The 13,937-nt window shown below is 39.6% G+C and overlaps 1 protein-coding gene across 6 annotated transcripts; it reads left to right on the top strand.

The window, feature by feature from the left end:
* The first annotated feature begins 882 nt into the window (after positions 1-882).
* rnf44 (ring finger protein 44) lies at positions 883-10,631 on the top strand. 6 transcript variants are annotated; one of them, XM_086309793.1, is made up of 11 exons: positions 883-1,170; positions 5,071-5,263; positions 5,450-5,672; positions 5,868-6,035; positions 6,454-6,627; positions 6,748-6,909; positions 8,845-8,960; positions 9,679-9,766; positions 10,014-10,135; positions 10,220-10,319; positions 10,414-10,631. In XM_086309793.1, exons 2-11 carry the CDS (start codon positions 5,157-5,159, stop codon positions 10,474-10,476), a joined length of 1,323 nt encoding a protein of 440 aa, XP_086165919.1. In that variant the 5' UTR covers positions 883-1,170; positions 5,071-5,156; the 3' UTR covers positions 10,477-10,631. The 6 variants fall into 6 exon arrangements, with proteins under 6 accessions (XP_086165919.1, XP_086165930.1, XP_086165914.1 ...); XM_086309804.1 differs by lacking the exon at positions 883-1,170 and adding an exon at positions 1,453-2,386; XM_086309788.1 differs by lacking the exon at positions 883-1,170 and adding an exon at positions 1,453-2,760.
* Positions 10,632-13,937: the final 3,306 nt, after the last annotated feature.

Genomic DNA, 13,937 nt, shown 5'->3' with positions numbered 1-13,937 from the left:
CTAGTCCCTAAGGACCCCAAAGCGCTTCACACTACATTCAGTCATTCACCCATTCACACACTGGCGATGGCAAGCTACATTGTAGCCACAGCTGCCCTGGGGCGCACTGACAGAGGCGAGGCTGCCGGACACTGGCGCCACCGGGCCCTCTGACCACCACCAGTAGGCAAACACGGGGTTAGTATCTTGCCCAAGGATATTTGGCATGCAGCCAGGAGGCAGCCTGGGATCGAACCACCGACCTTCTGATTAGTGGCTAAAAGCATAACTGGATAGAAAAACACACAGTGAACCACTACTATTCGACTACTAAAGGATATTACTATTAAGACAGTTCAGGCTGCATTGAAGCGTAAAGCTGGTCAAACTAAATACTGACTCTCAAAAGTGTTAGAATTGTACAAACTCTGTTTTTGCCTTATAACCTGTATTTTCATGTGTTTGCACCTTTCGATAAATCGCTTCACCTATTTTCATTTTGCTAGGAAAATATAAGATGGGTGAGTCAAGACTTTTGCAAAATGCTGTACATAATGAACAACTTTTTGTACATTATATACAAAAAGTTATTCCATACTACTTCTCTAGGCAATTTTGCTTGCCCCAGGCTAAGATGTCTTAGGTTATGTAAAAACTGAAGGATAGAGTTAATTAGTTATCTTAAGTAACTAATTAACCTTTTTCAGTAAGATGATGAAGATGTCTTTCCCCCCTTTTCGCACAAATCCCAGAAGGCAAATAAAACACTTTATGTAGGGAAACTATGAACTTCCTAGTCAGACTGGCACACTTTTTTCTGTCCATTACGGTAAAAATGGCAGCGTGTGCTCTCTGCTCTTGAAATACGCAAAAATGGGGGTGTAACAGGGAACTGCAGAAAGTCAAAACAGACACGGGGCTGGACTGCCACTTCCAAAACGAAAAGGTGGCTCCAACGGAATCAGTCTCGACCGCTGAGAAGCCACAAATGCGCACAATATATACACAGAACTTGCCGATAATGTGAGAGTGTAATGTTTAGCACCTTTTTTTTTTAATAGCAGTGGTGAAATCCACGGAATGTTCCACACGGGAACAGCTGACCACAGGATGCCGCACTTAGCCTAACGAGATGTGAACATTACAAGGGAAATATCAGTCATAACTAGATGGTTGCATATTAACAATCAGGTAACGACACATCTCCTCTTCTTATTGCTTTCAAATTTGAAGATTTGCGCTGCTTTTTTTTTAACGGGAGATGGTTAGACGGCTTATTGGGGCTGTCATCCTGCTCAACCTCCAGCCCCTCCTTGTTTTGCTGCTACCGAGTGCGATGTTGTAATGTTTACATTTAGTCTATGCTGCATACGGCCACTGCACTCTCCAGTCAGCTTTGCATAGGTGCACCCTTCGAATGCATGCAAAATGTCAGAAATGCTCCGGTACTGTGCCTTGAAGCACCCAAAACGCCCTGTATTATTTACTATTCTTACAGGACAAATTGGGCCTAATAGGTAGCCTGTGAGCCCATTTAAGCTTGGTAATCTTAAAGTGCAGCATCACGTAAAATGTTTTGCAGCTGTATTCAGTCGCCAACAGAAACATAAAATCCCTTATTATGTCTGACTTGATCATGCAAGTGCAATATTACATAACCGGCTGGGTAGTCTACAGTAGGACATGGTGGCCTCCAATGAGAATCAAAACAGACTGTGTGCAACAGTGCTGTTGTTGAGTTCAAAAAGTGTGCTCTACAAACAAAAACAAAACAAACAAAAAAATTAGTAGACTAAGTTTGATTGTAATTTGATTCTAAATATTCAATCATTTTTAAGTGAGGAAAAGTGAGAAAAGTGGAAAACTGACGTATGTAAATTAGTGTTTCTTACTACTTGAGTAAGATAAATAAATAAATAAAAATAAGAATAAAAGTCAGCAATACGCATTGACAAATAATAGCAGGTCGATGCATGTACCGAATATTGCTGAATTATTGCGAATGCATTATTGAATGAGCAACTTGTGGAGGTCGAGATGGGGTTTCTGTATTTACTGGTGGGTAGCTTAACAAATAGAAATGAATACATCATAGTTTTTAGTCAATCTATATGTAAAAATCTTTGAAAGTATAGTGTAAAACCTCAAAATTGCACTTAATTGTAACACTTAATTGAATGTTTCCGGTCATCTGCACTACTTTCCCTGCGACCCCTCCGTTTTGTTTATAAGCTACAAGTAAGAAGAGCGGCTGCTTGTTTTGATACATTGTAGCTAAGACTGTCAGGATGTCTGCCGTCTGTGTTTGTTGAATGCTGATTGGCCGCTCGGCGAAGGAGGCGTGGTTTCGCCATAACAATGCATTTCAAGGAACATACACGCGCCAAGGAATGTTTTCTGTCTTATGGTAGCTAACGTTGTCTTTGTTACACAATTAACGGTATTTCCTGCTCAGGTAAACGCTCCGGTTAACCGACGGGCCATTTTAGCGGCTTCTGGGGAGAGACGGACTCCTTATGCAGTTGTTAAAAGCGTGTGCTAGCTGGCTAACTTTAGCAAGCTAATAGCAGCTTCGTCGGGCTCAGTGTCAAAAAAGCTGTCGAACAGAGAAGATTGAAAGTCCGTTAACGTTGGGTTTTGTTTTTTGTTTTTTGCCGATGGTGGTGGTCGTTTAGAGGCAGTTACGTGCAAGGATAACTTGATGGGACACGACATTTCGAAGGCTGAAACACCTGACATCTCCCTTTCTCGTCGAACAAGCAGACTAGCTAAAAAAAAAAAAAGTAAGATATGGGCAGTGTGTTGTGACCAAACTCATTGCTGAATAATACTTGTGTCTGTCTGTGGTGTAGAATTGTTATGTGGATTTAGATGTGCAGTTGTAATAATATCTATCCAAATCTTGTAATAGCATGCTAGCTAACAAACGTTATTTGCAGCAGCTGCATCATTGGACAAAGCGTTAGCCTAGCTCGTCTAAAGTTAGCTGTTCTCCTTCAGCAGGGGACATCTGATTTGCCCTGGTTATAAGGAACTGGCGGATGCCCCGATATCATTGTTTCTCATCTTGCAGCAATGCGTGTAAGGCTTTTACCTAATGTCGTTGTGAAATTATGTTGTGGTGCAGTGGCCTCACAAGCTGCACAGTAGCGAGCTTACCCGCTTACCTACCACATCTTTTGTTGTTGCTTTGTCTTATGAGCACATGGCTTTCCATGTTTTTGTTCATGCACGCTGCAGCGACCCCTGTTTATCAGCACCCACAATGTAATCGCATCAGTTACACCACCGCTTGCACATTCCTTAGCTGTTGATATTGCATTATTGTAGTTTAACTCAAGTCATGTCCACGTATAATACAGACAATGCAGTAAAGTCGGAATAAAGTAGTGTATATTATCGACCTGGCTTTTTAAACAATTCATTATTAGTGGCAATACCGCTGGATGTAATTATCCAGTTCCTGTTAGTCCAGTTAGGCACCTGTAACTAGCAACATGATGTGTTTGTTACATTTTCATATCTCGGAGTAGGCAACAGTAAGTGAAACAGACAGGAGGCCCCTCAGAGAAGAGGTGTAGTTTAGAATTTACTATTTTATACAGATTTTATTTATTTATTTTTTAGCTCAAGTGATATTTATTCGATAATGTATAAATGAGTTATAGAAATTGTCAGTTTTAGTTTACAGCCCGGTAGCAAATTAAAGGGGAAGGGGGAAAAGGAAAGGAACCTTGAGCCTTACTTTAAATGAAAGGGATCTGAGCATTCTGATATGATTTTTTTTTCCCCTTTGGCTCTGCTTGTTCACTTGGAAGGTAGGGCTGCTGAAAATCAATATAAAGTTGTTCAGAATAATATCTTTTATCCTGGGATGAAACCTTGTTGGTCAGATGGCAGTGCCTGCGAAAGCATAGGACAGTTCTAGGTATTTTTTTTAAAAGTGGCTAACAATCCAAATTTAAAGTCATACATTGATGTCATTAAGTTGGAAATTAATGAGGAAAAATAATTTGGTGTGTGTGTGAGGACAACATACTGATTTATTTAGCATCAAGAATGACTGTCAGTGAAATTGATGATTACTTTTGCACCTCCTCACACAACACTGTGTTTGTGTGTGTTACATTTGCTATTAACTGGTGGAATCTGTTGTGTAGGTTTATCTGGCCTTGCAAATTAAAGATGAATTTTCTTGACAAAAAGAGGGTAAAATACTTTTTTGTGGGTTGTGGGCTTTCTTATCTACCAAAGGCCCATTTTGAGTCTGGAAAAGCACTGTTCTATTGTGCTGCCAACCTGACAATGGCCACATCCAATAGGCACAAGGATCACTGAATGGTTTGAGTATGAAAATGATATGACTCATAAGCTTTGGCCTTTGCAAACACTAGATCTCGACACAGTGAATGCGTGTTACACAGCTCTCTCACTAAAATCATCAAAACACCAGATGAGGGAAAATCTTTTGGAGGAATGGTTTTCCATTAATCTATTTGTTTCAGGGACTTGTAGAATGGTCACCAAAGGTGCACGTGGTGGCCCAACACCCTGCTATGTTGGCTTTCCCTTTAAATTTAGCACTTAAATAAAGGGAGCTGCGGTGAATATACTTTAGCTCCTTTTTCATAAATTCTGAGTCCTGAATGAGGTCATTAAAACAAAGCAGTGAGATATGGGCCTAGGAGCAATTAAATCCTCTTGTGCCTTAGTAAAACATGAAGTTAGAGACACTTTCTTAAGTCACATATCTTGTTATGTTGCTTGTATTATGAAATTTACAGGTTAGTTCATAAAAATGCTCTTGTTTCATATTTAATCTAACCAAAACAGTGTGCAGATAGTGTCAGTGATCCTGTTATCAGCCTTCTTTTTTGATCCAATTTGGGTTAAGATCCTGGAAATCTTTGTGAATCTTACATAGAGGGTCCTTTTAAAAAGGTTAATATTCGTTTTATTTTCTACCCATAAACTTCACTTATCATTGGTGCATGCTCAGTTAATAGACACAGCAATAAGCACTGCAGCATAATCATGATTATTAACGTGACAGTTGGCATTTTTGTTGTTGGTCTTTTTTTTTCTTTGCAGGGTTAAGACAATCAGAGGCAACATACAAGTGCCTCCACTGTACGATTTCCTTTCCCAGAGCGTGACTCGTCTGCACGACGTCACCAATGCGACCATGGGAAATAGCAGTAAATAGGCTGCCACCAACAGCCCCCTTAAACCCGAGGAGGTTCCTTGGAGAGCCCTGCAACGCCCCAGTGCACCTCAGGAGAAGGTAAACTCTCAGCCCTGTCTTTCCTTCCAGGATTGTTGTTTTGAGTTATTTTTGAAGTATAGTTTTGCATCAAGCATGTCAAATGGTTTCTAGAACAATTTCAGACCATATACCTTCATACAATGTACTCAGTGTTTGTAGCAATCACTTGTTGTTGTTTTGTTTTTTCCCTATATGGACATATAGCCCACCAATAAGACGCCAGTGGGGGAGACGAGACAGACCTGTACTGCACACTTCGCCGGTCCAGGATGAGAACTTCCATCATCTGCTTTTCTCCCAACACCACCAACAGGTTCCTTTAGATGAGTCCAGACAGTACAGCCACACCAGCACAGCACCACGCATGCTTCACCCTGCTGCTCACCTGCCCCAGCAGAGCCCCATCATGGTGGATCTACATGACCAGGTAACAGTGAGAGTAACTTGTTTCTACCATTTGTTAAATGTGTTAAGCTGTGCTATCTAACTGGATGTATTCACAGTAATATATTATTTTAAGTCTCTTGTGGGTTAATATGTAATAAATGTTTTTTAACAGACAGACATCTGTTTTTTTTTTTGTTTTGCCTCATCTTGCCCCCTTACTTTGTTCCCTTAAAAGATGCACCAGGGATCGGTTCCTATATCATACACTGTTACGACGGTGACGACCCACGGATTTCCCATGCACACCGGGCAGCCCCTTCCAGGGTGCAACACTCAGCAGCTCCCAGCATGCTCGGTAATGTTCAGCGGACAGCTCTCTCTGCTCTGCTGCCTTCCTCCTCCTGTGAGTTTGAAAAGGAAGAGCCCAAATGTCAGTGGCATCCATGTAGCACGCCATAACAGCCATGCAATCTGTCACTGTTCATGATTAGCAAACAAGCTTCTTGGATTTGTAAATTAGTGTTCATGTTAGCATAAAAATGAGTCAGGCAGTGTGAAATAAGATTTTTGGCATATTTAATTTTTTTTTTGTTGTTGTTTTTTTTTAACTGTTATTAAGCAGACTGGTGTTGTGTTAGTAATGTCAGTGGTGTGGCTTTATGCAGCACATTGCTTCTATTCACTACACGCTTTCATTATAGCTGCATTATTGTGAATATAAGGAGCAAATTTGCTTTGGTTAAGTGGAGGCTTATTCAAAATACTGGGTTTGATTCTAAATTGACTTAAATGTTTGTTCTTGTGGTGTTTTCTCTCCTCAGCTCATACAGGCATGTACCATGCAGCATATACCGGTGTCTTATCAAGCCTTCCCACCCCTGATCTCCAGCGAACATTTTGTATTGCACCCAACCCCATCTGTACCACCCCACCAGCCACCGCACCTTACTCCTTTGAGCCAGTTTGTCCCTTTACAGCCTCAGCACCCACGCATGGTGAGTACTGCACTGTATATTTTTGTTCTATAATAAAAATCTAGAAAAAGAGAGAATATTGTCGCTTGTTGGTCAGTCTGCATGCTTAACCCGATGCTGACCTTTTCTGTCTCCTGGCAGCCTCTACAGAGGGTAGACAATGAAGTTGACCTAAGAGGGGACCAGCACCCATTAGGCACCTTCTCCTACCCTCCCTCTCATCACCCACCAGCGCTGCCTCCTTCTTTGCCCCTTCAGTATCTTCCTCAAGAGCCTCTGCATCAGGAGCTTCCCTTTGGAGTGGTAAGACAGCCTGTGACTCGCACAGTTAAACAGATTAACAACTGGAGCTCTATTTTTTAGGGAACTAACATTAATGTTAGCTTTACTGCTGCAAAAAGTTGGATGAGTCCTTCCAATGTTACAGTTACATTGTCTTGATTGAACGTTATGTACTTTTTGCCTTTACCAGCTATATTTATATTTATAAGTCAAGATAAAGTCAGTAGTTGGTAAATGCGTGTATTCCAATTGAGTTAGAACTAACTTGTCTGTTTAGAAAAACTTTTTTCCCACTTTGAAAATATGAATCCACTGAATGATCTCCTAGTTTTTGACATGCCCTGGTGGTTTTGGGTTGAGCAGAGAGCATGGAAAGCGTCTCAAATTCACACGCCAGTGTGCTCTAATCTGAGTAGGTGCATACACACTGATGCATTTAAGTATGCCAGAAGCTTTACAGAAGATTACGATTTTTGAGGTGTGAAATTGAAGTTAGAAATCTAAAGTAGTAATACTTATATTGGTTACAATGTGTTCATGTATATATGAAAAAACAGACACATTGTGTTCATATTTACAAAGTAAGAGTCTGAACTGAAACAATCCTTTTTTGAAATACTGAACACATTTTTGCACAAATTTGTAAATTGTATTTTCTGTAGGTCTTTCAAAGCTGCTCCTTTTTCACTCGTTTTCAGTCCATTCCTTGTACCTGACCATTTTCAGATGAGTTTGTTTTTTTTGACCTATGAAACATTAAAGCATAAGGAAAATACCTAACTCAATACACATAATAGAAAACTTGGCAAAGAACCAATTTTAAATTTTATCTTTAGCTATTTTGTTACTAGCAGCTTGTCGCAGAATGAAAACACAGTTTGACAGGCATAAAATAGCACTTGTGCCAACAAGATGCAAAGAGCTATTAGTTGAACATTTGGCATTTCTTGACATGTTGTCCAGTGTGTCCTTAAAAATTAAGGGCAATTGGAGGACAAAAAAAGTGTCATGCCTAAAAAACTATCTGCAGCAGATGAACAGGATAAGTTGTGTCCTTAAGAAATAGGGAAAAGCAAAGAACAGACACTTGAGAGACACATCTGGCCCTTCAGTTGATCCATCTACATAAGCGTCATCAGAAATGGTGTCAGTGGAAGGATGGCTGTCAAGAAGCCATTCTTAAGGAAGCGAAATGGGGAGAAAAAACAGAGGTATGCCAAATTACACAAGAACTGGACTGAAAATCAGTGGCAACAGGTCTTATGGAGTGAACCCAAATTTGAAAGATTTGGTATAATACGTACACGGAGGTCAGAAGAGTAGCAGTACAGTGTCTACATCAATCTGTAGAACACAGTGGAAGCCCTGTTGTCATTTGGAGCAGCATTTGAGCCTGTGATGTTGGTAATCTTGTTAACTGATGGAATTATGAACAGAGAAAAGTACTGTCAGATATTAACTCACCATATGCACTGTAACTACAAACAAATATTGACTTTCAAGCCTGTTAGAATTGTACAAACTTTTTTTTTCAGCATATGTTTGCGCATTTTAATAAATCACTGCATCTATTTCCCATTTTCCTAGTGAAATATAAAGAAATGGGGTGTAGCTCAAGCATTTTGCACTGTATAGTAATTCATGTGATTCACGTTTGTGACTGGTATGAGAACAATTTCTCTGAATAATCAGCAGTTTTAGGCACATTACTTGCAAATTGTAATAATTGGCTCCCTATTTATTTAACATAGAAAATGTAATATTATTACTGTGCTTAAAAGTAGCTGGTCACATTCTGTTCCAGCTGTTTCAAATGTTGCTTTACATCAACTTCAAAGCATGAAAATTAATTTCTGTAAAATATTAATACTGAATTTACTGTCATTTGAAGGTAAAATGGAAGAAAAGGTACAACTTTAAACACTGAATTGTTTGACACTGTGTGTCTTTCTGCAGCCATATCCACACATGCTGCCCCGGCGAATGAGTGGACAGAGATACCGGTTGCAGCAGCCTCTCCCCCCACCTCCCCCTCCCCCATCTTACTACCCAGGCTTCCTCCCTTACTTCCTGTGAGTATCTGCAGGAAAAGCACACCTCTTGATGAAATATAGCAGTTTTGATCATATACTTTTTTTCAATAAAAACTGCCTGATTACACTGATTTTAGTGCATGGGCTTGATGATTGACTGCAGCTACATCAGGGTTAAAGGGGACATGAAATGCTACACATATAAAGGAGCCCTGCTCTCAAAAACTAACATAGATGCAACTGTGAAGCTGGATTTCAGAAACAAGTACTTAAAGTTATAAAAACATGTTTAGCGCCATCTTCTGTCAGTTTGGAGTGTGAAGTCATGTGGTTGGTTGTGGATTAATAGACTTACATTCGTTTATATTAGCGAACTAGTGACAGATTTGATAACTCAGAGGAAACTAGCGACACTATTAGTAAAAGTCAGCTGGCTCTGGCTGCAACAATGTGTTTTAGGATATACTGTCCATGTTCACCCACTTACTCTTTAGCTGTAAGTGGCTCTACATTGTTTGGCTAGCTGCACTCAAACAGGAATATGTTTAGTGTTTCATATCCTTTTTAAATTTATGCAGATATTGATGATGATAATGACTTTTGAATCTCTGCTGTCTAAAAATAAATGGAGGTTCAATGTAGCTGCCACTCAGTGCTAGTATTTGCACGGCATGTGCTGCCTTTTGACAAGGAGAAATTATGTGTTTGGGTTCAGTTCTTTCTTACACCTGTTGTCTCTGTGTGTTTGCATGCTCAGGTCAATGCTTCCTGTGCCTCCAACAGCAGTGGGCCCAGCCATCAGTTTAGACCTGGATGTGGATGATGTGGAGATGGAGAACTATGAAGTTAGTGAATTTGTTAATCGCTCATTTGTCACATGTAAACTTGTTTCCACGCTGAATTGACATTACATACCAAAGGGTTGCAGTAATACAAATGCATCATAGCGCTCATTGTTCTTGAATTCTGACTTCATGTACAAGTGCTGAAAAACACCTATAAAATACAATTCTCATTTCTATATGTGGATCAAAAACCTAGAAGGAACACCAAAAACATCAACATAATTTCCCTCTCTCTCTCTCTTCTTAGGCATTACTGAATCTGGCAGAGAGGTTGGGTGAAGCAAAACCACGAGGACTCACAAAAGCAGATATAGAGCAACTTCCGTCCTATAGATTCAACTCAGAGAATCATCTATCTGAACAAACGCTGTAAGATCATCTCTCACTTTTCAGTAGGATTCAGTAAGTGTAGATTGGCTTAATGATACTAACCAGTCCCCTCCATCCCTTCAGGTGTGTTGTGTGCTTTAGTGACTTTGAGTGTAGGCAGCTACTTCGTGTATTACCGTGTAACCACGAATTCCACGCCAAGTGTGTGGACAAGTGGTTAAAGGTAAGCGGATGTCTGCTTAAACCTTTAAAAAGTATATTTTTAGCACTTTGTTTAGAAGACTTTGTCTTTACACTGAGTGTTGTTTGGCTTTCAGACCAATCGCACTTGTCCTATTTGCCGAGCCGATGCCTCAGACGTACACCGGGAGGTGGAGTGAGAACTGTCTCTGAGTGCTGAACTGGAAAGCTGCACACACCAGAGTCTGCCCCAAAGCTGGGGACACCTGCCCCTGCGTCCTCCAGTAATTATTGCTTACCAACCCACTACTCCTGCCCCTTCCTAAATAAAAAGCAATCCAGGATTGTTTCTGGAGCCTGTTGTACCTCTGCTGTGCTTCATCACCCGAGTCACATGAAACCCACTGCCTATCGCAGCCTATAGCCAGAGATCTGGGATCGCCAGCCAGTTCTTTCTCTGCCCCCTCGTTGCAGATTCCAAAGATTTTTCCCTGCAATGCATTATTTGCTGCTTTTGTTTACAGGGTTTCTTTTAAATTTGGTGGATTTGGTTGGGGCGTTTGTGAAAAGTGGGGGTCCTGCTTTGGAAGAGGTGAGTCGGAAGCCTGGATAATGATGGCTGGACACCGTGTGCAATTAGCAGAAAAATAATAGGAGTACTTCAACATGGGTATCTGTGTTTGGAGGCGACACCTAACCATCATAGATGCATGTTTGTGTAGGTGTTGGGCAAAGTGACTTGTTAATAATGTATGTTCTGCAATAATGTATTGATCCTTTTAACGGTTTTATCCATTATTTGTTTTTAGGGTTGTTTTTTTGTTTGTTTGTTTTTATTTTAGTTTTTTTGCCGATGCTATTGTGAAAGTGTGACTTGCTGTGGTTCAGTGCAGATTCTGTTAAGCCTGAGGTTTATGGACTGCAACCATGGGGTATCCTCTACCCCAGATAATCCACTCTGGAACACGGATCTGTACAAAAAGCAGTCGTAGATTAATGGACTGCGTCTTTTCGAGGTCATCCAGCATAACTGCACAAGTGCTTCATCCACCCTCCACGTCAGCATTGTTCCTCTGGCAAAGTGTGTACGCGTGTGTGCATATTGTGCGTGTATGTTTGTCCTGTTCACAGAGCCAATGCATTGTGTAACCACTGGATACAGGGCAGCATGCTAGGATTTGCATGAACTGTTGATTCAGACTAGCAATATTTTAATCAAGCATTGCCACCAAAATTATCAAATTTTAAAGAAATAGAAAAGACAAAGAAGCATACTAAATGAATTGCTTGCTTGTTCAGAAAGCGCCATGAGAGAAGACTTAGCATGTGAATACACCATGGCTGTGTATTTAAAGTATGGGAGTACTCTTCTGAGGGGTATGCTGATGCCATAGTGCTCTGGAGACCTGTGCAGAAAGCAATATGTGCAGTGAGTGGCGAGTTTTAAATGAACATTTTTCTTCCCCTTTTAGGAAGACTGGGCTTTTTATTTCATTGTTTGTGAGCCAAATCCTATATACATATATAGCCTACTGTTGAAGATTTCAGATCTGCCTTTTTATGACCTTGACAAGCACAAACCTGTTACTAATCCTGAAAATACTATGTCATTTCCACTTGTTTTGAAAGTATGCTGTTTTATTTCCTTTTTTTTTAGGTTTATTTATTGGTTTTACGTTCTAGAGAAAATGCATTGAAGAAAACAGTTAGAGCACTAACAATGTTTGTGTAAGTGTTATAATCTGGTAACTCGGTCAGGTCATTGTCTTAGGCCATGGTAATGGTGTTTGTAAAAGAGCCAACTGTATGTATAGCTTCAGTGTGAATGCTTTTAGATAAACGTTTGAAGACAGAAGAATGTTGACAAAACCTTGTAGAAGTCACTGATGACACTCCACCAGCTCTACAGTGATCAGAGCGGGCTTCAAATGACACGGAGCTGGAGTGTTCAGTAGTGTAGAAACACTGTTTGACTTCTAGTTCCCTGCTTGCGTTGATGCTAAAAAAAGAAAACAGGATCTATTAGGGGTGGGAGGGAAAAGAGCAACATATGAACTTTTGCTTTTAATTCTCTCTTGCCTCCTAACTGCCCCACTAAGCACTAACAGGCGGTTGTAACCTTTGCTTTTATGTGTAAAGGGATCTTGCCTTTTTTTTTTTTCCTTTTAATTTTGTTTCTTACGTGAATGTGAGTCGTTGATGTGTGCCACCTTCAAGAGAAAAAAAGCCATTTAATGAGTTAAACCCACAGCTTTGAGAATTAACCTATGTGTACATATCTATTCGCTGGCATATATTGTAAGTTTAAAAAAAAAAATCACTCAGGGCCTCTCGGTATATAAAAATAAAGGAGAACAGTCCATTTCAGATGGAAAGGATGCCATGAAAAGGGTATATCTGAATTTAGTTTGGTCATTTTCCTCAGACCATAAATAATTTAATGTAATCAATTATAATATTCAGTTTTGTCTGAAATAGTAGATATTACATCATTTAAAGACAGGCATGCAAGAAAAAAAGATCAGTAAATATGTTAATAATATTCACTGAAAAGAGGCAATGTACACTGCAACTCATTTACAAGTGTATTATTCAAACCTGTTTGACTTTTGTTCTTGTACTCAAACCATATGTTCAGACATAGCGGTTGTGATCCCATTTCTAAACGTGCCACAGTGCACACTATCCTACCTAATTCACTCCCAGATCTATTTCAGAGGTGTTTTGCATGACTTTAAAAAAAAAACAAGAAGAAGAAGGAAAAAAAAGTAAAAACAAGTGTTATAGTGGAGGATCTCTCAAAATCTGGTCGGGACCTATTTAATGGTGCACAATATGCATGCTTGTCAACCAGATCCCAACTGATTTTTAGCTCTAGTTGGCTTCGGGTTCTGGGGGTTTGGATCTTAACGCTCAGCTGATAACTGCCATGCATTGTACTGCACACATTTGTAATAGAACTGAATGACTACAAGATTTTATTGCGCTAATTTCATTTTATAGAAAAGAAGAAGAGAAAAAAAAAGACTGGTCTTGAATCCAGAAATTCTTACATACATTGTGTTACTGTTCTTGCCCTGACGACTGAAAATTACATGCTCTGAAACTACTGTAGTTTATCAAAAGCCATAGTGAAAAGGTGCTAGATGTTCTGCTTTTAGGTATGAAAACTCACTTGCGTGAATGCAATAGTTTGTCATGGATCCCATGTATTCTTAAAGCATGTTATACCAATACCCCTAAACAATGTAAGTGAAAACCAATATAGTTTAAGGGATTTAAAAAAAAGAAAAAAGGAAAAAAAGAAAGTGTTGTCATACTTATTTCAGTGTAGTACTGTACCTGCCTATCAGGCTCTTGCTCTCAGTGTATCAATATCTTAAAAATATATTGTTCACATATAGATTACCTTAATTCATGTTAATGTTAGCACTGTTCTTTTTGGAGTAAATATTTAATTGACAATATCCAGTTACCCTATTAATTAAAAAGAACCTCCCATTAAGGCCTAGGTAATGAAGTAATTTTTAACGACAATTGAGAATAGAGTCTTGTAGTCTTTCTGTTAAGAGTTATTGAATAATCTCACAGCTTGTGTGGTGGAAAACTGTGTTCCAATAAGCAGCTAAAATTTATTTAGGATTTGTGATCGATTGCTCCG

This window comes from Aulonocara sp. 'chitande type north' Nkhata Bay, linkage group LG2 (assembly GCF_057382095.1).
Source record: "Aulonocara sp. 'chitande type north' Nkhata Bay isolate Kocher_YH1m ecotype deep benthic linkage group LG2, A_spYH_male_GT1.1, whole genome shotgun sequence".
Taxonomy (NCBI): Eukaryota; Metazoa; Chordata; class Actinopteri; order Cichliformes; family Cichlidae; genus Aulonocara; species Aulonocara sp. 'chitande type north' Nkhata Bay.
Note: the sequence above shows the minus strand (reverse complement) of the source record. Positions and strands in the feature narration are given on the sequence as shown.